Genomic DNA, 25147 nt, shown 5'->3' with positions numbered 1-25147 from the left:
TTTCCTGCTTATGCAGGGGGTCGGACTCAATGATCTATTGAGGTCCCTTCCGACCCTAACATCTATGAATCTATGACCCCTGCCAGCCAGTGCCCCGCTTTGGGCCCCTCCAGTGCTGGCTGTGATAACTGGGGCCTTATGGGTGGCATGGCCTGTCGGGGATGTAGCCCCTCCCCTCAACTCACCTGCCACGACTTTGCTGTTAAGCTATCCAGAGAGGTGGTTCAGTGGAGATCTTCGCAAGAGGGCTTCCTGACAATGGCTGTACTCACGGTTGCTTGGTGCGATGTTCCCCGGGGCTCCGCCTCCCCTACACCCCGTCCACTCGCCAACTGGTTACGTGATGGTACAATGTTGGTTTCGGCCTCACGAGCTTGCCCGTGGTCTGCTTCGGGTGGAGGGGGGACCACACGCCTGAGTGGGCTCAGTTGGCTCGTGTCCCTCCAGTCTTGATGCCCGAACCTTATCTCTCTATCCCTTTGATCTTCCTCCTTTTCCTTTTTTTTTTTTTTTTGTCTTCAGAAAAAATATTCCTCTGGGGAGGAGCGGGATGTGGAGCCACCTCCTTTCCCTCAGCCGCCTACAGGGGGCTCAAACCCCCCCCCTACTCTACCCCTTCCAGGTGGTTCGACTGCTTCTCTTGGTCTGCCTCCCGCAGGGAGCTGCAGTGCTTCCCCTGCTCTTCCTTCTCCAGGGGGCCAAAGTGCTTCCCCTGCTCTGCCTCCGGCAGGGGGCTTGAAGATTTCCCCTGCCCCGCTTGCCACTGCAGTGCCGGTGGCGCCATGCCTCTTCCTGGCGAGAGCCTCAGCATGTCTGGCGTGCTGCCCGCTATCTCTCTCTCCCCCTCTAGCTCCTCCTCCCATTCGCCAGTGCTGTCAGGGCTTTTAAACTTCCCCGCGGCGGCCAGTACAGCCCCTGCAATTGGTCCAGCTGTTCCCCGTGCAGGGAACAGCTGCTTAAACAGCTGGTGTAACGCCGGCTCATGCGGTTGTGGCCGCAGTCCCGGCTCCTGCGCCGACAGACCAGCCGGAGGTAAGTTCCCCCCCCGGGGGATCTGTTTTTGGGTTTTGGGGCCCACGGGGTTTGCCCTCACCTCTTTTAGAGCCTGTGGGGGCATCGCCACCACACTGGCCCTGGGACATTGGTCCCAAAACATTGGGACATTGGTCCCAAGATGGTGACCAGGGGGTGGGGCACCTGTCAAGGGGTGGGGCTACCCATGCAGCCCTTGACAGCCTGCCAAAACTGGGTAAGCAGCCCTCCACCCGAAATAATTGCCCACCCCTGCACTAGGGCCTTCTCAGTTGACAACCCCTGGCATAAATCATTGCAAGACTGGGGCATTTGTTCCTTTTATACCTTTGTCCTAATCCTGTAAGATCTTACAAAAGTTTGTTAGATATTTTTAAACTGAGGAGAAATTCTTCATTTAAATTGGACAGACCACAGTGCAGATACCAATTACACTTGATCAATGGAGGCCAACCTTTTTGGCAAGCATGCCACAAATTAGCTCTCACACTCCATCAGTACCATTCTGATCCCCTTCCTCTGACCAATGTGCCACTTTGTTTTCTGCTCTCTACCCAATCTGCTGCTATGCCTTCTAGTCCCTATACTTTGCACCATGCTTGATCTCTTGCACTGCTTTATGCTTCTTGCTCTGTTGCTGTGCTGTTGATCCCCACCTTAATCCGCTGTGTGTTACACACACAAGATGCCCATGCCACCTGTGAAGCCTGTGTTACAGGTTGACTACCCCTGCACTAGATAGATATTCAAGAACAGGATAGTCCAATTTCAAAACCAGTAAATCTTGCTTCTTATTTGTAGTAGGGTTGGGGTGTTATAACTGTGATGGTCCTGGAAAGAAGAGGAGAGCAAGGGGTATTTTTGTGCTATCTTTTTTTGAGAGAGAGAATTTAACTTTGACTATCTTCTTCTTTCCCAAATCTGAGGAATGATACTTTGTTCCTGAAAGTTTAGCTAACATCTCTCCCAATTACACTGTTAGTCCAATAAAAAGTATCACTAAAAACACCCTTGCTTCTTATTTTGGCATTTTTGTTTGCTTCACAGATTGTAGGCATGTCATGGAATTATTGTGTGTGAGAGGGAGGGGTTTTAAGGAAGTAAAGGTGATTGTTTTATGCACTAAAAGAAGATGAAGCTTGCTTCCAAAGCAAGAGGCATCACAGAAGTCAAAAAAGCATGAGCGGAAGAAAGTAAAAGGGAGGGTTGAGTGCAGCAAAGGGTACGAGAGGCAGGCTGCGTAAAACTGCAGAATGTGACAAGAAGGCAGTGAATATATTTGATGCCAGTGATTAGAGGGGGAGAAAGTTTAGTAGTAGCCTATTAGACTGGCTTGAAAGGGAGCTTTGCTAGTCAGGGAGGGAAAGATCACACTATTGAAGGCAAGGGTTGGTTAAAGCATGGAGGAAGGTTTTGGCAAAATGGAAGGAAATTAAAGATTTGAGATGTTAGAAGGAAAGAAACAGGTAGGGTAGGAGAGAGAGGAGGGAACTGAATGAAGCCAGATCCTCTCATGAGATGATCTAACTTTCACAGTTTTACTATCAATAGCAAATGGGGCAGGTATATGGTCTAATTCCAACTTAAACCCATGGACATACAATCTGAGTGACTTTTCCTTAAGGGAAAAGCAAAAACTAGACTTTAATTTCATATGATGCTTTTCATACTTGGGATGTCACAAATTGCTTTAAACACTGTGCAGGGAAACAACCATTATACACTCAAGAGCTCATGCATAATAATACTTAGCATTTTTTATAGGGCTTTTCATCTTCAAAGTGCTTTATAAACAACTAATTAATCTCAACAACACACCTGTGAGGTAGATAAACATCTCCATTTGGTAGGTGGAGAAACAGAAACAGAGGTTAAATGACAAGTCCAAGGCAAGGCATTGTCAGATTCAGGCTCAGAATCCAAGACTGTCTGGTTCCTAGCCTTGTGCTCAGATCACACCTTTCACTCACTTGCACATAACACAGGAAAAAAGACCTTGCCAAGTACACATGCCATGGGATCTTTAAGGCCCACTGAGACAAATCAGCAGAAAAGATAAACAGTGTGGTCCAGTGGACAGGATGCTAGAACAGAACTCAAGAGACCTGAGTCTCCCTCCAGGCAGGTCAATTCATTTTTTATGAACCCCCATTTCCTCTTCCACCATTTATGTCCCAACTCTTTAGGGCAGGTACTACAGTCTTTGGATTTAGTGCAACAGCACCTCAACCTTAGCTGGTGTTTCTAAGTCCCCCCATAATACCAGTAATAGACTCAGTTTAATATCTCAAGCCTTCTGTAATCATCAAAAATTTTGAATGAGCATGACTAACTTTATATAGACGTTACAAGAACTCTCCCTCTTACTAATGGTATGCAAAAAGATTGTTTTACTACAGTTAATATCATAACACTGTATAAGAAAGAAAGGCCTGAAAATATTTTTATCCTACTTATTTTTGACATCAGGAACATCAAGACTGAACTAGTTCCGTGACATACCTTAACCAAAGGGGCAAAAGTAGATGTAGCGCTGACATGTTTTTTTCTGAGATGTTTGTGAGTGGTCATAAGTAAAAGTTTTCAAGTAGTTTGATAAGCATCTTCCCTCTCAGCATTCACTCCTGTGATGCCATACGCCAATGATTCTCAACCAAAATACTTCAGCACTCTGGGGTACTCCAAGATTCTTGAAGGATGTCATAAGGTGCAGGAGATAAGCCAGGTGTGAAAAGATAAGCAGATAAGAGTAGCTTCAGGCTCATCCCTGCCTGGCCCACTTACTCCTACTGCCTGGCCCCTCTACAAAGAGGTAAGCATGGTAAAGTTACTTTTTTGGAATGGAATACTGCTCAATTAGTATATGGTATAGAAGGGTGCCTTCAGTCTAAAAAGGTTGAGAACCACTGCTACAACTACACAGGTTCCCCACTATAGAGATTTCCAAGATAAAGAAGACCCAAGTTTAAAATGAAAAAAACTATATATCACAAAACCAAAAATGGCCCCAAACCAATTTTTCTACCACTGGAGGTCACCTTATAAATGCATCACAATATTTCTCAAGCTACCAGGAAAAAACTTAAATATGCCTCAGTAGAACTGTGCAATATAGGAAAAGATAAGGAAAGGCAGCAATAGGTTAAGACTTGTGCAACAGGAAAAAAAAATGAATAAGCTTGGGTGCCCAGTCCACCATGACAGAAAAGCTGATTTAGGAATAAAAGAAAAAACTTCAAATTATCCTCCTTTTTCAAATTTAAAAACTGAAAAGAAAACCCAAAACAGTAAAGAAAAAAAATCCATAGCATAACAAGACAATGGAGGCTTAAAATAAGAAAGAGGCAGTTGCTGAAGGTCAAATAGATATTAAGTGTCCCATAAAATGAACAGTTTTCTTTTAATGTTTTTAACTTGTGCATTGTAAACAATATGGGCCTCAACTTGGCTGCTGTTTGTGCCATCTTAAATCTATATTTTTCTTATAAAAGCCTGACCAACTTCCAGCTTTAGATAAAAAATAAATGCATGCTAAATCATGCTAAAAATAAATCACACAGGAAATGCAATTACATTTAATTAGATTGAATATTAACACTTACCCTGCAATCATAAAAACAATTTTAATGAAAGACCCACCAAGATAATGTTATGCAGTTAAAGTAATTTATTTGTGTATTTAAGTGGCGTACCATTCTAAATAGAATGAGGCAGACTAAAGAAATAAACATTTAACACCAAAAATTAATGTTACCACTATTATTTCCCACAGTAGTAGAATTTAGCTAATAATGTGATAAACATTAACACAATTATAATAGAACTATAAGAATTCTTTTGTTATTTTATGAAATAAATTATCACTTTATTAGTAAGCAATTATCAAGAAATGTCAGAGTAACCTTTTCTTCTGAGTGCTTTGTTCATTATTTTTGTTTTCCTTGTATATTTAAAGAGTCTTTTTCACCAACAAACCACTCAGAAGTTTCCCTTGTGGCAATGTACACTAGCACAAGGGTACACAGTGATTCTGTGTAGGAATAACAGAGAAAATAATCAAAGAAAAAGCTGATGCTTGAACAGTTTTCTTTCAACTCCCCTTGGAAATCCTGGTGCTATAGGTCTTGGATTCCTTAACAGAGAGGGATTATGTTCATCAGTTACAACAGTTCATCTGGACCTAAGTCCAGGTAGACTGCTTGTCTAAACTCGATTAAATATATGCGCCGCCAGGTAACAGCAGTGGTGATAGACCTTACCAGAAATACGTAACTGAAAACTAAAAAATTAAATTTAAACGCTACTTTATCCAAGCAGTTTCTTTCTACAGGATGCAGTAACTGTAAACTAGACTATACACTACAACTTTGTAAACTTTCAGCAACTCTCTCACATAAGTATCATAACATTTAGGCTAAATGTGCAAGTTAGATACAAACACTATTTAAGGTAAGTGGAAATGCCTACAACAGCCACAACGACCAAGGAACAGAGCCCAGTATACTGGCAGGGGAAAGGGAGATGAAAAAGCAAACAAGCAACTGAGCAGACTGCTCCCCCCTGCTTCATCAAAATATTTAACAACTGAATTTTAATGCTGGTGAAAGCTGCTGGGCTGACAACAATAGCAAGCGATGTGTTGTCTTTGTTCATACAAAGCTTAGGCAATAGTAGCGTTGTGATCAGCCCAACGCTAACACCTCAGCATACCTAAACTGCCAACAAGAGCAACACTTACCAATTCTCTCCACTGAGAATTTAAGTTCTAAACACTCTGAAAATAGATCCCTTGAATTTTTTCATACCACCCTAATAACAATTGTGAAAATTGCATGCATCTATGAAGCCTATATATAGTTTTAATCCAAAAATTCCTTTTGTTGCAGACCATGAGAAGAATCATTTCTGATTTTAAAATAGTATCTAGTCTGTTTTGATGACAAAATTATGACTCAATGCTGCTCACACTGGGACTTGTGGGCTTTAGTTTTAATTTGCTCAAGAATCAAGAGAATCAGTACCAGGACTTCAAATCAAACCCGTCTAAATTTCAGTGGGTGACGGAAGAAGTCTGATATATCTAAAAAACCTACATGGCTAGGTTTGACACCAAAGACAATCCCAAACTAGGAAAAGTCTATTAACTGGCTCAGAAGTAGCCAAAAATTCTTGAAACTAAGCAGAACATTTTAAGCACGCAGTACAGAGGAAGCAATACAACCTGATAACATAAAGGTTCTATCATGTAGAGCAAACTTCACTTCAGATCTAAACTGGAATGCTGGCCTTTTTTGCCCCTAATCCTGAATTCTTAGTTTTCTGCACTGATGCAAATGAATCAGTCTTCATAGCGTGCGAGAAGGACTTGGAATTTTGTTGGAATGAAACAGCGTATTGTTTTTCCAGAACTAAACAATGTACATGACACACTATTTTAGAACTCTTCTGGTATGCATAATTTTTGCCTATGTCTGTTACAAGTAGCTTCTGGACTAATGAATGAAATTCAGTGTTAAGACCAGAGAGAAATGAATTTAACTAAATGTAGAAAGCGGGTCTGTAGTTTAAAGGGGCATAGTCCATTTACTTGAGGTCCAAAAGTTAGATTTAAAAAATAATAATAATAAAAAGCTGTTTGTTCATTTAATCATAATACTAGAAATATAACCAACATGACTGTGGTAGGTTAAGGGAACAAAACTGAAAAAAGGCATGGTATGACCTAGTTCATTATTCAAGCTGAGTGAGAAGGAAACAGCAAAGACCAGCTCATACCTAACTTCTGGACTCAACTACTCTTGAACTTTAAGAAGGCTCCCTTACCAACACTGTCCTGCAGGGTGCTGCGGACAGACCAAGGAGAGGAAGACCTAGGACAAGCTGGACCACCAACATCAAAAAATGGATGGGATTAAAACTGATTGTACAAAGACTGCAAAAGACTGGGAGGAATGAAGGAAAGTTATTACTGCATCAAAGGTGCTCCAACAGTCCGTGCAGCTTCAGGACTGGCTTGACTTAAGGACACTCCTCTTCTGATCTGTACTTTCCAACCAAGACCCCATCTCTAGCAGAAAGTAAAACAACACTCTGTGAAGAATAAAACAGATTCTATTTTCAATCTTAGGCTAAAATATAAATACGAAGAGTAGAATTCCATTAGAAATTCCAATCCTTTCTAGCTTAGAAAGCCCTACGATAAATGGAGAAGAATTATTCAGTGATAAAGAATGAAGAAAGTGAAAGTTCAACTGACAGTGAAATGGATGTTGAATCCAACTGCTTAAGAGCTCTGCTTTTTTGCCACCCATTTATCTTCAAAGATTAGAAGGATGACCTTTTGGGTAAGGCATTGTTGTGGGATTCTGGATATCAGGTCCAATTTCTGCCAGTGCCAAAGACTTAACACATCTCTGTACTTCCATATCTCAATCTGTAAAATAGAAATAATACTTCATCCTCCCCTTGTTGTTTGTCAGGGCTATTTAGATTGCAAATTCTATGGGGCAGGGATCTTAGCCAAAAGGCCACATTAAAAAAGTATCAAGCACCAGGATTTTGGTTTGAGCATCTAAGTGCAACACAGTGCCATATGCAGGTCCCATGTGCTCCCGTTAATGTTTCAGCACCCTCATCCTTGCTATGAATGTTACATGACACAATAAAAAAGGTCTAGCCAAAGCAAGAAAGACCAGACTCACATTCCAGGTGACTTAATGTAAAAAACAAATAGGAAAAGAGGAGCAGAAGATATAATCTAAAGTTGGAAGCAGATCTTGCAAGCAGGATGTGTTTCTGTTGACTTTGATATAAGCTGGAAGTGGAGGTGGGGAGGAAAAAGAAGGGGCCATTTGAAGGTCAGTTACTTTCCTGAACATGTTACTTAGCAAATTCCTCAATAAAAAGGAAGATGGAGGAAGAGGCATTTAATGGAGTGAATTAGAAAGAGTCTACAGTAACAAACAAACTGGGGAATCCATTTAAGCACAAGGAAGGCATTTACTTATAATGCTGCTAATCCCTCTAATTATTCAGAATAATGTTTAGATTCTATAAAGCATTATACATGACAATACAAAAAGGTGCTCTGCTGTGGAAAAAGTTACTGGATTCTCATCTACTACACAGCAGATCTGGGTGAAGTTACATGCAGATTTGAGAAGCTGGTAAAAAGAGAGGTCCCGAAGTGGTAGGATGAATCCTATTCCCTCCCAGCTGGCTGAAACTGGAAAGGTTGTAACTGACTCATACCCAGGAGACTAGGCTGATTGTTCTGGTTTGGGGTGGGTTTCTGGAAATCAAGCAAGTTTTGAAAGCAAGAGATGTGAAGAAAACAGACATGGAGTAGGGACTTTATTTTTCTGTCTCCAAGCAATAAGCCTACACACCAGTTCATGCAAAGATGCTGCAGAGTCCAACATAATATACCAGAAGTATTTTTAAAGGCTTTTCATGTGACAGAACCATATCAAACATCAAATGCATGTGCACACACACACTAATCCATCCCCAACTGGATTGAATCAAATATTATTAACCCTCTGTGCAGTTTCAAATGATTGAGTTTTTCATTGAAGATCATCCTACCAGAAAACATTTTCTTTTTCCTTAGAAGTATGTAATTTTTTACTAAAATCACTTTAGGCTGGGACATAGGACAAGCAATAATCAGTCCAGGGCCAGGGACAAGAATATTAAATCTGATTCAAACTTCTCAGAGGGGCAAACATAGGAACTTAAAGAAATTATCAGCTTGTCCTCTAAGACATTCAGCACTTGCTCCAAACCAAATTCTGAGGTACTCGTCTATGCATCAAAACACTATTTTTTTTCAACTTGCCAACAACATGAATTTCCTATTTGTTTTCTTTCTCCCAGAAAAAAAATGTTACTGATTAACTTGGGGTACTAAGGAAGCCTTGCTTGATCAAAAATAAATAAAGAATAATAAAATAATACTAAATGAATACTAAAAAAAATCAATAATCCGAAACAGGGGTGATGTGTAGGGGGTGCATGCGGGTGCACGTGCACCCACTGAGCATGGCAGTGCACCCCCTGCAAGAAGGCATTGTTGATGCTATCAATGGTGCCTGCGGGCGGTTGCTGCTCACCACCCCACTGCCAACACTGCCGGTGACGCTTGCGAGCGGTCCACGATCGCCCCTGGCTGCTGCCACGCATGCAGGTGGTCACCGACCCCGGTTGGTGCTCGCCACCCCCACCCCTCACCCCCAACAGCACTGCAGAAGCTCTGCGCTTACCGCTGTCAGGCTCCTGCCACTGTGCTCCTGCTGTCGCCAGCATAGCCATGCTCCCCCAGCCGCCAGGGGCATGCGCCGTTCATGATCTGAAAAACTCAAACCTTTCTAAAATGTCTTTTTTTTCCACAGATATTAAACAGGCACTTGGTTTACTACAGACATGTTTGTTATACAACTCTCAAGTCATGCAGGCAGGGCAATTCCAAAATAATTGGTGAGGTCAGGCTTCATCACTATTTTTTAGGAATGACAAATACTGCTCCAGTATTCTAGTTCAATACAGTATCCAAATGCATACTTAGCTACCAAATGTACAAGCAATAGCCAAAATATACAAGAAATTACACATTATACACAAGCCTGGTGGATGGTTACATAAACATATTCTGGACATATACACGCAGGTACAGATTTGCAATTATGTAATTTTGAAAGTATGTCCTATTATTTGCAGCATCAATATTCTAGAGTCTTGTTTCATTATCAGAAACAAAGAAACAATACAAGACACAGCAGAAGCACTTATCATGGTCCATGGTAAAGGAACCATTTAAAAGTAGAATCTTATCTTTTTTTTGTACTTCAATATGTCATGAGTAAGGAAGTCACACATGATTATGACCATTAGATTTTGGACTCTCACTTAATTTCCAAGTAAATATATTTCCAGCAACTACATAGTTCTGAAGACAGAAATATGCTCACAAAAGATGGAGGAACTTCTTCATTATAATGGTTTATATGTCTACAATCAGTAAATCAGTTTCCACAAGAGGACTGTTATGTCATAGACCCTTCTGGATTGTGTTTGCTTTATGTAGGTAGGTTTTTGTAATTCCTTGATTTTATTTTTTTATTAGCAATGGAATGTCACCGGTGCAATTATTTTTAACACTTGAAAACTGTCACAATGTGCAATTAGATCACCTAGAAGCCAATGTAACATCATATAATCCATATTAATGTGTAAATGCATACTGTGCAAGCTCAGCATGCCATTTTTATGTTTCAATGTTTTGGCTGTCTCTTAATTTTCCTTTTCAAAATGATAAATACAATTAGGTCTCCTCTTCGCTGACTGCAAAACTCGCCTTAAATATGGTTCAAACATGGTTGCAGCAAAATTGAGTTTAGCCTATTTGCAAGAATACTTTTGAATATAGTTCTTTTGAATACTTTTAACAGCACATTTAACACAGCTCTGCCCAAACTCCATTCATGCAGATTACTCATATTCTTAAGTGGTTCTGTTGCACTTGGTATTGAATCATATTTTGAAATGCAAGTCTGCAAACAGTAAAGAATGATCTATTAGATTAAGTTCCCCATCACACTTTCTTTTAGAACACAAAACAGTTATTTTAGCAAAATAATCCACCTTCTTTTTACCTAATAAACATAGATTTTTCTAAAGTTAGCCAAAAACCCTTTAATACCCAACACAGGGTATTTACCCAACTTGCAAATTTCCCACCCCCAAGGTTTTCAGATATGCTTATTTTCTCAGTCTCTAGAAATGATTCCATCATTGAGAACACTCTTCTTAATCATACATTAAAATGTTCAAAAAATATGAAATTATATCACTAAGACACACTGACAAAAAGGTAATTTATACTCAGTTTAGGTGGAATGGGTTTTCTTAGATCAACAGCAATCTAATTTCAATTCTTTCCATCTTTTAGTATTTTAAAATTAAATTACTGCACTGTCCAATTCAGGGAAAATTTGATTTAGCCTCATCAACCCTTTATGAACTCCTTTGTGATTTTGCTTTTTAAACTTCTGGAAATGCAGAACTGAGAAGGAAAATGAATAAGACAGAAGCTCTCAAGGGCTGTATGATACCTTACCAACATAAAATTAATAACTTGGAATAGACATGGATACAGATATAAGTTTAGATCACAGAGGCCGCTGACAGATGTGGGGAAAAAAAACAAACCAAAACCAAAGAGAAGCACGTCAGTTTGACCTAACTTGCCCAAAGTCTGTATAGATCATGTGCTTCAGTGGAGCTCTTTGGTTCTTTTATATCAAATAGCTGATTCAATCAGCTATTAGATAAAAGCACCAAAAAGCCCAGCTGAAGCACGTGATCTATACAGACATTGGGTGAGCTGGGTCAAACTGACATTATACATCTTCTGGGCATGAGCTGTACTTGGTGTAGGGGCGCACCAAGCTGAAAGTAGAACGCTGGGGTTTTTTCACATTTGTAAGCAGTCTAAAGAAAAAGCAAAACCCAAGGCAAAACAGCTCTAGAGGTCCGTCACACAAACGCAATTCTTGAAACAAGAGCTTGACACATTAGATCACTGATTCCCAATGAAAGTGTACCATAGCACCCTGGGGTGCTATGAGATCTTTGTAAGGGTGCTGCAGGGTACCATGCAATTTTAGCACTGTTAGGTGTGCAAACACTTAAACATGATTCACAAGATGAACCCAGAGATTTCAGATATGATTTTATAGTGTTAAAAACATTTCTGAATGGTTGTGATCTTTCTGAGTTCTTTGCTACAGAAGAATCACTCTAGTATTTTTCCGTAGCCAAAAAAAATGAGTGACAGCCAAGAGATGGCATTTTTCATAGGGTGCTCTGAGTCTAGCAAAGGGTGCCTTCAGTCTTACAAAGGTTGGGAGCCATTGCTTTAGATAAGAAGCCTTGGAAAACACTACCAGTTTTAGAAGCCTCTGAATTCTAAGGAAAGGTGGTCTGAGCTGCTACAGTAAAGCCCAGTTCATTTGAGACTCAGGACAGAAGGATTCTACATGGTATTGAACACCACAGATGGCACATCCAAGTAAAAGAGGGACTGGCAAGACAATGATTCAAAGGACATGTGACAAAGGGAGAATCTTGGCTGTTGGGACTTAGATTCTTCAGGTTTAGATTCTGAAGGAGAAACACTGAGAATCTTCCTGGGTATGAGTTCAACTGCACAATGGGGGATTTCTTTACTACCAAAACCCTTCACCACTTACCACAAAAACTCCTTTTGCCTACAAAGCTTGCTGCTAGCTATAAAGAAAAGGCTTTTATATTTTCAAACTTTAAACTTACTTCAAAGTTCCTGGACAAAATCAAAAAGAAGTCAACAGCAGAACAACAGGCATGAGACAAGAGACTGAACTTTTGTTATACAGTAACTGTATACATTAACATTATGCTATCATGCAAAGTGGAGTTTAAGGATGCTTTTCACAGTTATAATTAATGCTCTGTTGATGTAACAGATTATTTAACAGGCTTTCAAAAATGTGAGTACATTTTCATCACCAAGGCCAAAGGAAGATTTTTTTTTCTGCCTATAGATTTAGGGCTGTGCTCTGTGTGGCCCCTCTGCAAAGAAGTGAGCACTGTAATAAATTTTAAAAACAGCTTGCTGCTCAATTTGCAGAGGTTATGGAGAGGTACTTTAAGTCTAATGAGGGTCATCTTGAGTCTGAAACAGTTGAGAACCACACTTCTTTATCTACTCTGGAGCTTCACAAGTAAAAGGGCTAGGATGGTGTTAGCAACAGGGGACAGTGCAGACAAGGTTCCTGTGGCTGAGGCAGTTTTAACTATGTTTTAACCATAACCTCACTGGCTTTCTGTAGCTTGAGAGACTTGAGGATTGTATCTACTGCCAACAATTAGAAAATTGCAACCCGGTGTAGACCCCTGCTCCCCTCAGCAGGGAGCTCTGCTGCAGTCCCCTCCGAGTTCAAGTTGCCTTCAAGCCACATCGCAAGCTGCGCGCGTGCGTGTGTGCTCGCTGCAGATCTCTCCAAGCTGTCTGACAATTTTCTAATTGTTGGCAGTAGATACAATCCTCAAGTCTCTCGAGCTACAGAAACCCTGTGAGGAAATGTTGGTCTGTGACCACATGTTCGTCTGCTTGGAAAAACCACGGTGTTGCTTAAAGTCTTTCCTCCACGGTCCATGATTTTGTGGCAGACATTACACTTCCTCCCGCGACGGGCAGACCACACAGCACTCTACCTTTCCAGTTAAACTCAGGTTGTTCCCGTGCGAGACGCAGCCTCAGGAGCAGAAAGGTTTGCTGTCTGAGTTTGTCAGCGTCTTTCTCGGGGGTGGGGCGTTGCTGTGTCACCGCCCCTGCCACGCGCGGTGCAGTCCCTCTCGGGGGAGCAGGAAAAGAAGGGGGTGTGAGGGCCGCTTCGGGGGCAGCGTGACCGTGACTGTGACTGTGCCTCCCCCCGGCCCGGCCCGGCCCGGCCCGGCCCGCTCCCCTCCCTCAGCGCAGAGCCCGCGCGCACTCACCCCCGCGCCGCAGCGTGCGCACAGCTCTGGGCGCCGCCATCTTGGACGGCTGGGCCCGGGTCACGTGGCCGCGGGCGGGCGGGGCGGGGCCAGCACTGACAGAGGAAGGAGCAGGGGGTGGGGAGCGACATCAGTAGGCCAAAAGGAGCAAACGCACGCACCGGGGCACACGTATGTGCACAAGCGCGCCCCCGTGCACACGCCCGCGTGCACGCACACGCGAGCACACACGCACACCTTACGATGTGGCTTGAAGGCAACTTGAACTCGGAGGGGACTGCAGCAGAGCTCCCTGCTGAGGGGAGCAGGGGTCTACACCGGGTTGCCAACCCGCCAGCATTGCCCTGGTGTCTCCGGGAATGAGATATCAGCCTCCAGGAGACTGCCGGGGTCACCCGCAAGAGAAATGATAGGGCATTCTGTCAAGTAAATGTTACATCCAATGTATACAGTAGTCCCGTGGGTTTTCTAATGCAGTAGTAACCTGCACTTGCCTTCCTGGCCTAAAGTCTACTCCGTACAGCAGATCAGTCATTAATGTCATTTCGTCATGAGGAAACCTCCGGGAATAGATGCAAATGGAGTTGGCAGCCCTCTAGCTACACGTTCAAGGCTGAAGTTATGAGGATGTAACCTTTTTCATTTCCTCCGAGTGCAGATAAACGTTTTGTGAAGCTCATGAACCAGAAGTAGACTCCAGGTTTCTGCGGGATCCCAGGGCTCGTGGTAGAGGTGATATCTTTTATTAGACCAACTAGATTTTTGCAGGAAAAAAATCTTTAATTGCAAGTTTTAGGGCACAAGCACCCTTCATCAGGCATCAGAGAAAAGATGGTAAAAGTTATCCTGAGTACAAATGAAAGTTCATACTTCATAGGATTTCACAGAGGAGTCAAGAGATGGAAAATTCCTTTGGGCAGGCAGCTCTTAGCTGGTAAGGTGTCTGTCAGCTCTCTTGTGAGGCTCTGTTATGGTGCAAATTCCCTTGAACGGAGGCAGAAGCAGTATCTCAGGTTTCAGGTGGTCAAGGTTGCTTCCTCCTTGTGAAATTACAAAGATTTCATTTTAAAAAATCACTAAAATTCGATATTTTCCATGTGTCAGGTATCCACATACCTAGATACCTGATAGCTGGATCCCTGCTCATTCAGGGAACAGCCTGGGGGAAATTATGGGAGCTTTACCCTGTCCTGTGAAGAGCAGGCTGCTGCTTGAGCCATGGGGGGAGGAGGAGACTAAAGCTGAGCTACCACCCTGCAAATGCTGTTGTCCAGGAAGTGTTAGCCCATGTGCATCGGATCATGTGGCAGGTGGTTTGCCCATCACCTATAGCTCAATAACATTATCTTGTGTTGCTTCCAGATACAAACTGTAAGTCAATCTACTTCTTGTAGCCAGTCTCACTAAATAGATAAACCAGCTGACAGATCGGTGCCTGGACTTCAAGGCTGAAATCAGTATTCCACCTTTTAGATGAAATTGGCTAAATCCCAATTAGAGAGAAACGGAGCTAAAACGGAAAAAAAGGCGCTTTGAGGTTTGGTTGCCTAGTGACAAGGAATTCCTCTGCAAGACTCCTAGGTAAGAGGTGAGTAAACCTGTCACTCACTAAGGCTCACTCATGCTGCATGGTCAGAACATGAACAATACTGGTTGTGTAAAGATGCAACCAGTATTGTTAATGTTCTGACCATGCAGCATGATCTCTAGTTCACTGGACTGAACCTCACCATGCTTGCTTTCACCTGAGTCTTTTACTTGGTAAGACATGGGGAAAGCTGAAATCTGACTTTTAGTTCTGTTAAAAAAGTGTAGTGCTTCACGCAGCTTGCGCATTGATGGCTTCTGAGCCCAGAGTACCTCACACACCTGTGGACGGGGGTTGAGGGTTAGGGTGGTTATCCAACATTTCCTAGTCAGTGACAGAGGAGGAAGCTGTCAGGGGAATCAGCATGAAGATTTAACTTCAGTTATTAGGAAATCAATTATACAGCTTGATCTGCATACTGTAACTGACCCAGACCCAGCCGTCAGGGCAAGGAAATCCCAAGGATTTTAAATGATGCCAGAACTACTCTTATACTATCCTGGCAATTTACTTGCCCACAATAGGCAGGTTATTGTATGAATAGCTGCAGTTATATACTGTATTACGGCTAACACTGGGTTGTTTCTTTTTGTGTGCCAGAAGCCCAAATATAGATCAGAGATTTGGTATAGCCTGCTTCTTCTCTGTGATACTAAGGAGCAAAAGAGCAAATCTTTTGCAAATGTTGCAACTCTGGATCAGTTTCAAAGACAGCCTGATTAGGAACTCATTAGTCATAGTCTCTAATGTATGTTTAGATATGAATTATTTCCTCTCTCAGTAACCTAGCACATGTAAACTTTCAGAGTTAGACTGAGAACTTTGATACTGATACAGGACAAATCTATCTATATTCAGAAAGAAAAGACCAATGAACTCTAAGCATAGTACATGTCAAGGACTGATCCCACTCTTCTCTAGGTACTTCTAGTGAAAACAAATAAATAAGATCTTACTGGGTTTTGTATCTTTAGATGTAGCTGTATTCTTATATCCCTCAACAACTTCTGAAGCATAGAGGAGTGTATTCTCTTGGTGCATGTACACTTTTGCATAAAAAGAAATTAATATGTACATGATAAGGACAGAATGCATGTATTATGGGCCAGTTTAGGTCTTTGAATGATTCCCCTCCCTCCCCCACCCTTAATGGCACTTAATGTCCTGAGATTTTAACCTTAATGCTTCATAATTTTCAGATTCATATTTTCTGCATAAACTACAAAGTATTAGTAAGAAATATTGTTCCTAAGTCAGTGATACATAACATATAAAACAGATAAAGATTAGATTTAGTTGTTACCTAACATCTCTGACAAAATGGCTTATCCACAATTCTTTTACTTTCCTAACAAATAACACGTTTCTGTCTTTCTATGAGAACAAGAAAAAGATCTCAAAAGCATGCTGTATTTGAAAAATAAAGCAGAGCGTGGGAAGGGAGATGAGTATTTCAAAAATATCTGACATCAAAGATGGAACACTTCCTCTGGTATAATGATAATGCATTTAGAAACAAGAAGGCAGATGCTGAGCCTCTACCTTATTGGACTAGATTTCATTAATGCTCATTCTAATATACTTTAACTCTGCAGACCAGCTCAACTAGAGCACATTCTTCTTATATGAGGCTTGTTAACAGCATTACACTTTCTAAAAGAAGAAATTTTGCAGCTGCAGTAGGAACAGAGAGCTCGCAGTCCTACGCTGCTTTTCTCCAAAGCTTTCACAATGAACAAGACAATAATGAGGTACATGTATGGTCAGAACCCAAGACTATTGTATTCAGTCACCTGTCATAAGAACTAATTAGAATTGTTTTTTGGATCTTTCAACTGAAGTAAGACATTCCAGTGAATGGAGAAATTTCCCTTCTACTTTCAGAACTGCTTCTCTGTACTGGAGATCTACATGTGTTTAATTTGGGACCTTAGAAATTGTCATAGCAAATAAAATAGACAATCTAGCTCATACTATTATAGTGATGGGACTAGAGAGCAATCTCAGATCCTCATTTTCCAAAATGTTATTGGCCGATACTACACACTTCATAGGAGGTTACAAAGACTCCACAAATGTATTGAAAAAGACTATTAATTAAAGTAAAAATGGTTATTTATCCCGGTGTTTCATTTTATTACTATTCACACTATCATTTTAATTAGTATCTGAGTATTAATCATCATAATTTTAATTATTATTATTCTCTTTATTATTTATCCTGGCTTCATACTTTATTCTTCCCACTGGATTGTGTAGCTGGGGGATAGAGCAGCATGTCCACTATCCCATGGATATGCATCTTATCAGTAGAATGAGATTCATTTTGTAGCCACTGTGTTCCAGGAATTATGGAAGAGGCAATCTTAGCAGTATCATTTTACAAAAGTCACCTTTATTTTCACTCATGGAACTAGATTCGTGGCTGTGAAATCCCAGTAAAAGCCAGTTGTGTTGTCCTAGAAGCCTGTGCAAGCTAAACCCCTGAATCACTGGAATTCAGGGACTTTATTCCCTGAAATGGACTTCTTTCTGACCACTAGTCTAGGATTAGTGCTTGGGAAAGCTCACAGTCCTTACTGATCATTGTCACAGTACTTCTAGCCAATGTAGAATGAGAAATCAGTTTTTCTGTTTGACTGTTACCTTTTTTTTTTGCTTCACTTGAGGCTCAATATGATATTAAGCAATCAATTTCTTGTGACTCAGTTACAAGCTTCCATGTGATAATTTTTTAAATATATATTTCCAGCTCTAAGCACCTTGATGCAGTGCTAGAACTGATATTGGGAGGAAAGATGGTATGGTAAAATATACAACACAGGACTTAAATAACACTGCTTCTACTGTGTGACATTTCTCCAATAAGATAAAGAGCAGCAAAGTCTCACTGAAGGACAAAAAATAATATAATATTGCATATATAAACCGAAAAGATTCCTTAGTCATAGTAGACTTTCGTCCTGCTGACTAAGACACAGAGAAAGAGAGAGAGGGAGAGAGAGACTAGATCAGTCTTGAATTGCCTGGATTAAAATTTATGCAGCAGTTTTGTATATTTCTGCATAGGAAGTACTTTCTGTTGCGTCAGGTATAGAGGCCCGCTATATAGGCCTATATTTATATCACTACCATAATTTAAGCTTTTGTTCCTTTTCCCTCCCCTACCCCAAACAACAGGCAGATTTCTTTGTGTGTTACTTTGTTGCATTTCTTCTCGGGTTTCATGCATTATCTACAGGGAATCTCAGCTGAGAAGATATTGGGATAGGTACTATATAACAGTGTGTGTGTCAGGAAACAGTCTGTCTTGTTGGTTTCCTTGTGCAAGCATTCTGTGGTGCTTCAAAAGCATTCCTTTTGCAGATAATAATACAGAAGATCTATTACTGATCTAAAAAGGAATATATTATGTTTTTACTGGCTTCTTTCTGGAATAGTAAGCACTGTACTGTTTCTGTTGTCCTGCCAACTCTGTATGCCCAGGTTTCATCTGAATACTTGCTCCATTGCAGACCACAGAGATTTAGGAAGGAGGGGTGGAAAGAAAGGCAAGCTGTCCACTTGTAAGGTGGCATAGCCATACAGAAGTCACTGAAGAAATGTAGCTTCTGAGGACCAGATAGAATATCAGACATTAAAAAGCCAGACAGCCTTACCCAAGAAGCTTGGTGTGGGCACCAAGATCATGAAGTACTGGACTTTGAGTGAAGGCTAGGGTTCCTGGCCCAAGTATGTGCAAGAGAGAGCACCCTAAGGTGGCTAATACTGAAGTTGACAGAAATCAGAGGGAGAGCTGAGAACACTGAGGTATTAGAGAGCTTTGGTATGGCAAGGTCCCCTCAGTCTTGCTGGTTGGAGGGGTGGGAGGACCGTAGGGAGGAAGGGAGATGGGGGGAGAAGGAAAAAGGTGAGAGCAGTTGCATTAAGATTAAAGGTTCATCTAATATCTGTAGTTTACTTGTACTGCCTGTTAGGAGATACACAGCTGGTGATAGAGCAGATGGAACATTTCTTCATTTTCATTGGTTGTTTTTCCTTTGCTACCATTTTTCTAAGACTTTGGGCATTTAGGCAGGAAGTCAAAGGAAACGTCTTTGCTGGGAGGATTTTGCAGTCCCATTTACAGACATTTTTGCAGAAAGTGTTTCTGTTAATTTAAAAAATGACACAGTTTGCATAGAAAAAATGTATCCTCAAGGGTCTGTGATAATCAGTAGCATAGGAAATCCAGTTACTACTTGTGGAAGGCAAAGAAGTTCTCACAGATCTTTCCAAGAGGCTTCAGGTCAGATCTGCCTCCTAGCCTAGTGATAAGGGAACTTATAGTTGAATTAAATTATCTTCATGATTTGGTGAGGTATCCTTTCTTTTTCTCCCTTGAACTGTGTTGTCTTTAAGAGATGTTTATTTCCTGCTTCATTTTAGGTGCTTATGATGTCCTCCACTATTGCATGGGAAACACAGAACTCTTAAACTTAGCATTGGTCAGTAAGTGGGAGAATTGGATTTTAAAATAATTCCTGAATTAAACAATTCAGAAACAATATTCTGAAATTATTTCTGTGTATAACTCTGGTGGTAGTAGATTAACAATAATGGAACGCAACAGAATTGGACTTGATCATTGGAATGCATGAACCAAAAAATTCCATCTCACTCTTCCATGTCTAGCGTTCTTTATTGCTCACATTTACAAAATAATAGGACTCTGTAGTAACTAGGGTGCAGCAATAAAGATCGTCTTGGCTGATACTGACAGCTGATTATTAACCAACCATATTGGCTGATGCCAATCCAATAACCAATATTTAGTAATAACATAAGGCATTTTAAATTACTGACATAAATCTTTCTTTTTGGTGCGCTCCAGCAGCCTCCTGGATCACATGCATCAGTGTACCAGCACTTAAAAATGGTAGTGGGGGCGCTTGAACTAAAATTAATCAAATGAGCTTTAGTTCAAGCACTGACGCCATCATTTTTAAACACGGGAATGTTTCTGAGTGGAGTAGAGCCAAGCAGGGTGAGGGCAGATGCAGACTGCCCACTGTGGGCTCGGGGCTCTCCACTCTGCTGCCTTTGCCCCAGAAGCCCCATGTTGACTGTGCACCCCCTGCCTGCCCCTACTGCTGCCGGGTGGGGGCAGGGGGCGCGTAAGCTGCATGGGGCTTCCGGGGTAAAGGCAACACAGTGGAGAGCCCTGAGCCCTCAGTGAGCAGCCTACATCTGCCCCATACAGAAATCTGGGGGGAAGGAGGGGCACATAACCTCCCCATGCCTCCCCTTGAGAGGGCCCCCAGATGAGCCACCTGTGGCTCCATCCCACTCCCCATCCCAGCCCCAGGTCCCATGCACTGCCCTGCTTGGGCAGTGCCCCCAATCCCAGCCCCACTCCCTCCCTCACTGTGGGGGCCTTGATCTGCACCCCACCCCACTCCTTTCCTCCCCTATACCCCTTCCCCTCCATAGACTTACCTGCAGGGAGCTGCTCTCTATGCTGCCCAGCTGTACTCTTGGCTAGGTGTTCTGGGTGGCAGCCCATAGCATCTTGCTTCCAGCAGCCCCAAGCAGGACCCCTTGCCAGCTAGAATGCTGCCTGCCTGCAAGGGGAAACCTGTCATTTCCCTGAGGGAACCCAGGCACCCAAGGCCCCCAGCCCCATGGCGGGGAGGAAACCAAGGTGTCCAGGGCCCTGGCCAGAAGGCATAATCAGTTGGTAAGCAATATCAGCTACAATGGCCAAAAAAAAAAGCTGATAGCCGCTAATGTAAACTTCCCTTGTATCAGTGCTGATCCAATAGGCAACTGATATATTGGTGCACTTCTAGTAGTAACCAAGCAAACAGATTTACTTTTGAATTTATTCAAAGATTAGGTAATGTTGAATAAAAAGGTATTTTTAGACAGCTTCTTCTCAGGGTAGAACCATATCTAAAGTTAATTTATTGGAATAATAGCTTCACTATTTGAAGAATGGAGTTAAGCAACATTTTATTTTCAGTTATTCGAGTCTCTTTTCATTTTCTCCTTAGTTTAGATTCACTTACTGGTAGTACTTGGCTTACTTCCTATGCAAGTAGCAGGTATTTAGTTAGTGGTGAAAGACAACACAACAGAGATCAAAAACTAGTACCTAAAGGCATCTATTACGTGCATATGAATTCCTTAACTTCCCGACCAATGTTGTACAAGCTAACAATTCTATTATGACATTTCAAATGCAACAAACTTTCTTCTAAATCCTATATCAAGATGAGGTACAAAGTTTCACTTGGGGCCAAATTTAGTTCCACCTTGCTCATGTCCCTAAAAAATGTATTCATACATGTACTTTTCTAACTTACTTCCATCTAACCATTGTTTGAACTATAAAAAATGCAGGAAGGAGGACCTACCCACCTGGTTTCTTTATGAGTTTTCAGGGACTCAAACAAGGTGGAATAGAATCAGGCTCAAGCAATGTAGTCCACTTAATTGTGTAAATGGAATAGAATCTAGTTCTTTGTCTTCATTTAAAATGACTGTAGTCAAAATGGATGAAAAATTAGAGTTGAATTAACCAAAAACCCAACTTGTTACTGAGGGGCCAGGAGCCCTTTCCAACCTTATGTTTTTGTATTATGAAAAATTTTCATTAATAGTTAGTGATTTGGTAGAACCACAGCATCATCTTGATGGATAAATGTATTACATTTGTTTGAATTTAAATATGTGTATTGTAGCACCATCAGTAATTTAATTTAACTTTGGTTAAGAATGGGAAAGGACAAGTATCAAAACTTATATCACCCAGTTTAAAATATTTTTGCTAAGGACAAATGGCAATTTTTTCCTTTTCTCTCTTGGTCCTTCAAAAGAACCAATGCATAAAACATGAAAAGGGATTATTGAATGTCTGTGCTATTAGGGTACCAGTTTGCAGCTCCACAGAATGCGACTCCTATGACCATTTCATTGCAAATCTATGAAAATGATTATCACAGCAAGTCCATCGAGCCTCGTGATATTAGTACTAACTATTAGGGTTGTGTGAAGCTTCAGTCCCTGATTCAATTCAGTGGCTGAATCTCCGAATCCGAGGACCCTTTAATCTCTCCGAATCGAATTGGAACCTTTTGAATCAATTTGGAAAGATTTGGCGATTCAGACAGACACAGCTTTAAGTGTTTTTTCTACATACCTCTACATAGCAGGCAGCTTGTGAATGCTGTGATGCTGGGGCACATGATGCATCCCACAGGATTGCGGGGGGCCCCCCAGTGCACTTGGCAGCAGACCTGGAAGTGGAACAGAAGCACTTCTGATCCACTTCCAGGTCTGCCAGAAAGTGCACATGCCCCCCTACTCATGCCCCCCGGCTCGGCAACTGGTGCCTTCTGGGTCTGAGGGGGGCACCCAGGGCCCTGCAGCTGATTGCCGAGCTGGGGGGGCGCGGGGGGTGCCCTCCAGTGTGCTCCCCAGCAGACTGCTGGTCCATTCCAGGTTCACTCATGTGGGACGCTCCATCTGCCCCAGCATTGCAGCATTCACGAGCTGCACCTGGTACCTTGAATCAGCATCAAATCTTCAGATTTGGCTGAATTGAATCAGGGATAGTGATCCGAATCAATGAATCAGATCACTGTCCCCGATTCGGGCTGATTCCGAATCCAAATGGAATAGGGCCTGTTCCACATGCCCCTACTAACTATATCATCCACGTCACTCTGAGAAGGAACATTCATTTAAATAAGAAATGCATACATAAAAGCCTACCACTACAGGGCAAGGGAAGAAAAGAGTTGCAGAGAAAGATAATTCATGCTATCAGACCTAAATTTATTTAAGTAACATGAGCTGTGTACATTATAGCAGTGCAGTTGATTTGTAAATGAAGTACACAGTCCCACAACCTTAATGTGTTTAAGTAACTGCTGGAGCTAGAAGTCACAAAGCAGTATTGAGAGTGGTCTAATAGTATCAACTAAATTAGTGTTTTATCAACTTCAGTGAGAATAATTTTGTTCTGGCAAACTGAAGAGTGAAGCTGTCAAAGGCAAATTGGTAATTGCTTAAACTGAGGTATAGGAGTTGGTTTTAGGACTTCATGTAATTATACGCACAAAGAGTTTGGAGTGCTTAATAACCTGACAACAGTGAAATGAGAAGTGATGGCCTCACATGACAACCACACCAGAACAAATCAATAGTTGATGATTTATGGTTTTGGAATTTTTTTGAAGATTGTGTGTTACTAGATCAGTATTGTCAATCTCAAGAAATGAGTCATGAACATACACCTCACAATCATAAACATTTAAAAAAAAATCATATGGTTTTTGGGGTTGTCTTTTTAACCCCCACAATCCATCCTCAATATGTGGCAAATTTAACTAGTGCTTCCACTATGTGACACAGGTCTATTTGGTAGGAACTAAGATGGACTCAGTAAGTGGTAGCTCTTGAGTCTACTCTCACAAAATTATCAAGAGGTGATTTTTACCCTTTGGCACTCCAGCTCTTACCCCAACTGCTTATCTTGGCTTAGATATTAACTCTTCCCTTCCAACCTAATTAATCCTGCTCCCTGTGTTATTTCTGCTATCACCAGCCTCTACAAATTTTCTAACACCTCAACTCCTTCAAGGATTCTTTACCTCCCTTCCAAGGCCTGAGGCACAGTTGCTACAGACTTCCTTCCAGGTTGAGTGGGCAGTTCCAGGGAGTCTCTACCTTCTCTTGTTGCCACATCCATTCCAAGTATTACAAGGTTCAAGGGGAAAAGCAGAAGATCCATCCCCATTATTCATAAGGAGGTGGGAAGGGGAGGGGGTAAAGCAAAGCTGCTGGATTCTAGACTGCTCCTCTCTCTCCTTCTCCAAGAACAGTATTGGATCATTGAGTTTTCTTCCTGCTTTCTCAACAACCTACCTCAGTAAGCACTACTATTTGAATTTACTCTTACAAAGTGATATGCTTACATTGTTTAATTAGGATGTTTAGATATTATGAGGAACATATAAACAAAGAGTATATGGAAGAGACATTATGAATGACAGCAAAATAAAATTTTGAAGACATTTCCTGTAAGTAACTCATTTAAGTATTCACAAGGCATGTTCAAAATAACATTTAGGATATTTGTAATGATTTGGGGATTCTATGTACAGCTTATGACTTGCTTGATAAGGAACTGAAACTCCATTGTGAATGTAGGATTTGTTCCTTCTGTGTTCGGACTGAAATTCCAAAGGGTGAAGAAACAAGATGGCCATTAAACTTTGATGGTCCTCTATTTCCATGGAAACTCCTATGGCTGTGATCCACAACAAATCAACTTATCAAATCCAAACTCCACGGGGAATATTGAAGAAATGGGGCATCTGGTGGTGGATCCCTCAGAGGACTGACTCAAGGTGGGTGAGGAAACAGGTATTTGTTTTGTCTAGTTCTGTATCTATCTAATGGAAGCCACAGTAGAGAGCAGCTGGTTTTTAGAATCCTTACATCTTTCAATTTGCTTCATTTATCAAATATCTCTGACAAGGTACAGCCTAAGCCCAGAGTGCCTTCAAGGTTAGATTTCTGGGAAAGGGTGTGCTTTAAACCAGAGATCAGCACTGAACCTCATGTTAAGGGAACTGGGCTGTGAGGTCCCATTTCTACCAAGAGGCAGCAGACAGAGCTGTGCTACAGTCTGCTTACACCAAGGAAAGCTTAAGAGCACGAGCCAGTTGTGGTGAGACTCAGCCAGCCCTGGTGAACACTCAGCTGGAGAAGCTCTCCGAGGTCTGTGTGGTAGTTTTAAAGTCAATGACAATTCTCTACTCTAATAGTACGCTCTGATTCACTTCAGCAACTCAGAACATCGGAAAAAAACTAAAGAAAGCTCAAATGGGTGTAGTATTAATATATCTCAGAATCTATATAATTTATTTAAGCAGTAAGTGACCCCAAAAGCTAAGTACAATTATTTACATGTATAACAAAAAATAAATACTCAAAATG

General features: G+C 41.5%; 1 protein-coding gene across 1 annotated transcript in view; it reads right to left on the bottom strand.

Annotated features, from left to right (window-relative positions):
* Positions 1-13628, bottom strand: part of METAP1D (methionyl aminopeptidase type 1D, mitochondrial) — a gene marked incomplete at its 3' end in the record, with an annotated part of 57511 nt that extends 43883 nt beyond the window's left edge. Inside the window, exon 1 of the mRNA XM_006020819.3 lies at positions 13570-13628. Within this exon, the coding sequence (XP_006020881.1) occupies positions 13570-13609 (40 nt within the window). The remainder of the gene's footprint in view (positions 1-13569) is intronic.
* Between the last annotated feature and the right edge of the window lie 11519 nt (positions 13629-25147).

This window comes from Alligator sinensis, unplaced genomic scaffold (assembly GCF_000455745.1).
Source record: "Alligator sinensis unplaced genomic scaffold, ASM45574v1 scaffold321_1, whole genome shotgun sequence".
Classification (NCBI taxonomy): domain Eukaryota; kingdom Metazoa; phylum Chordata; order Crocodylia; family Alligatoridae; genus Alligator; species Alligator sinensis.
Note: the sequence above shows the minus strand (reverse complement) of the source record. Positions and strands in the feature narration are given on the sequence as shown.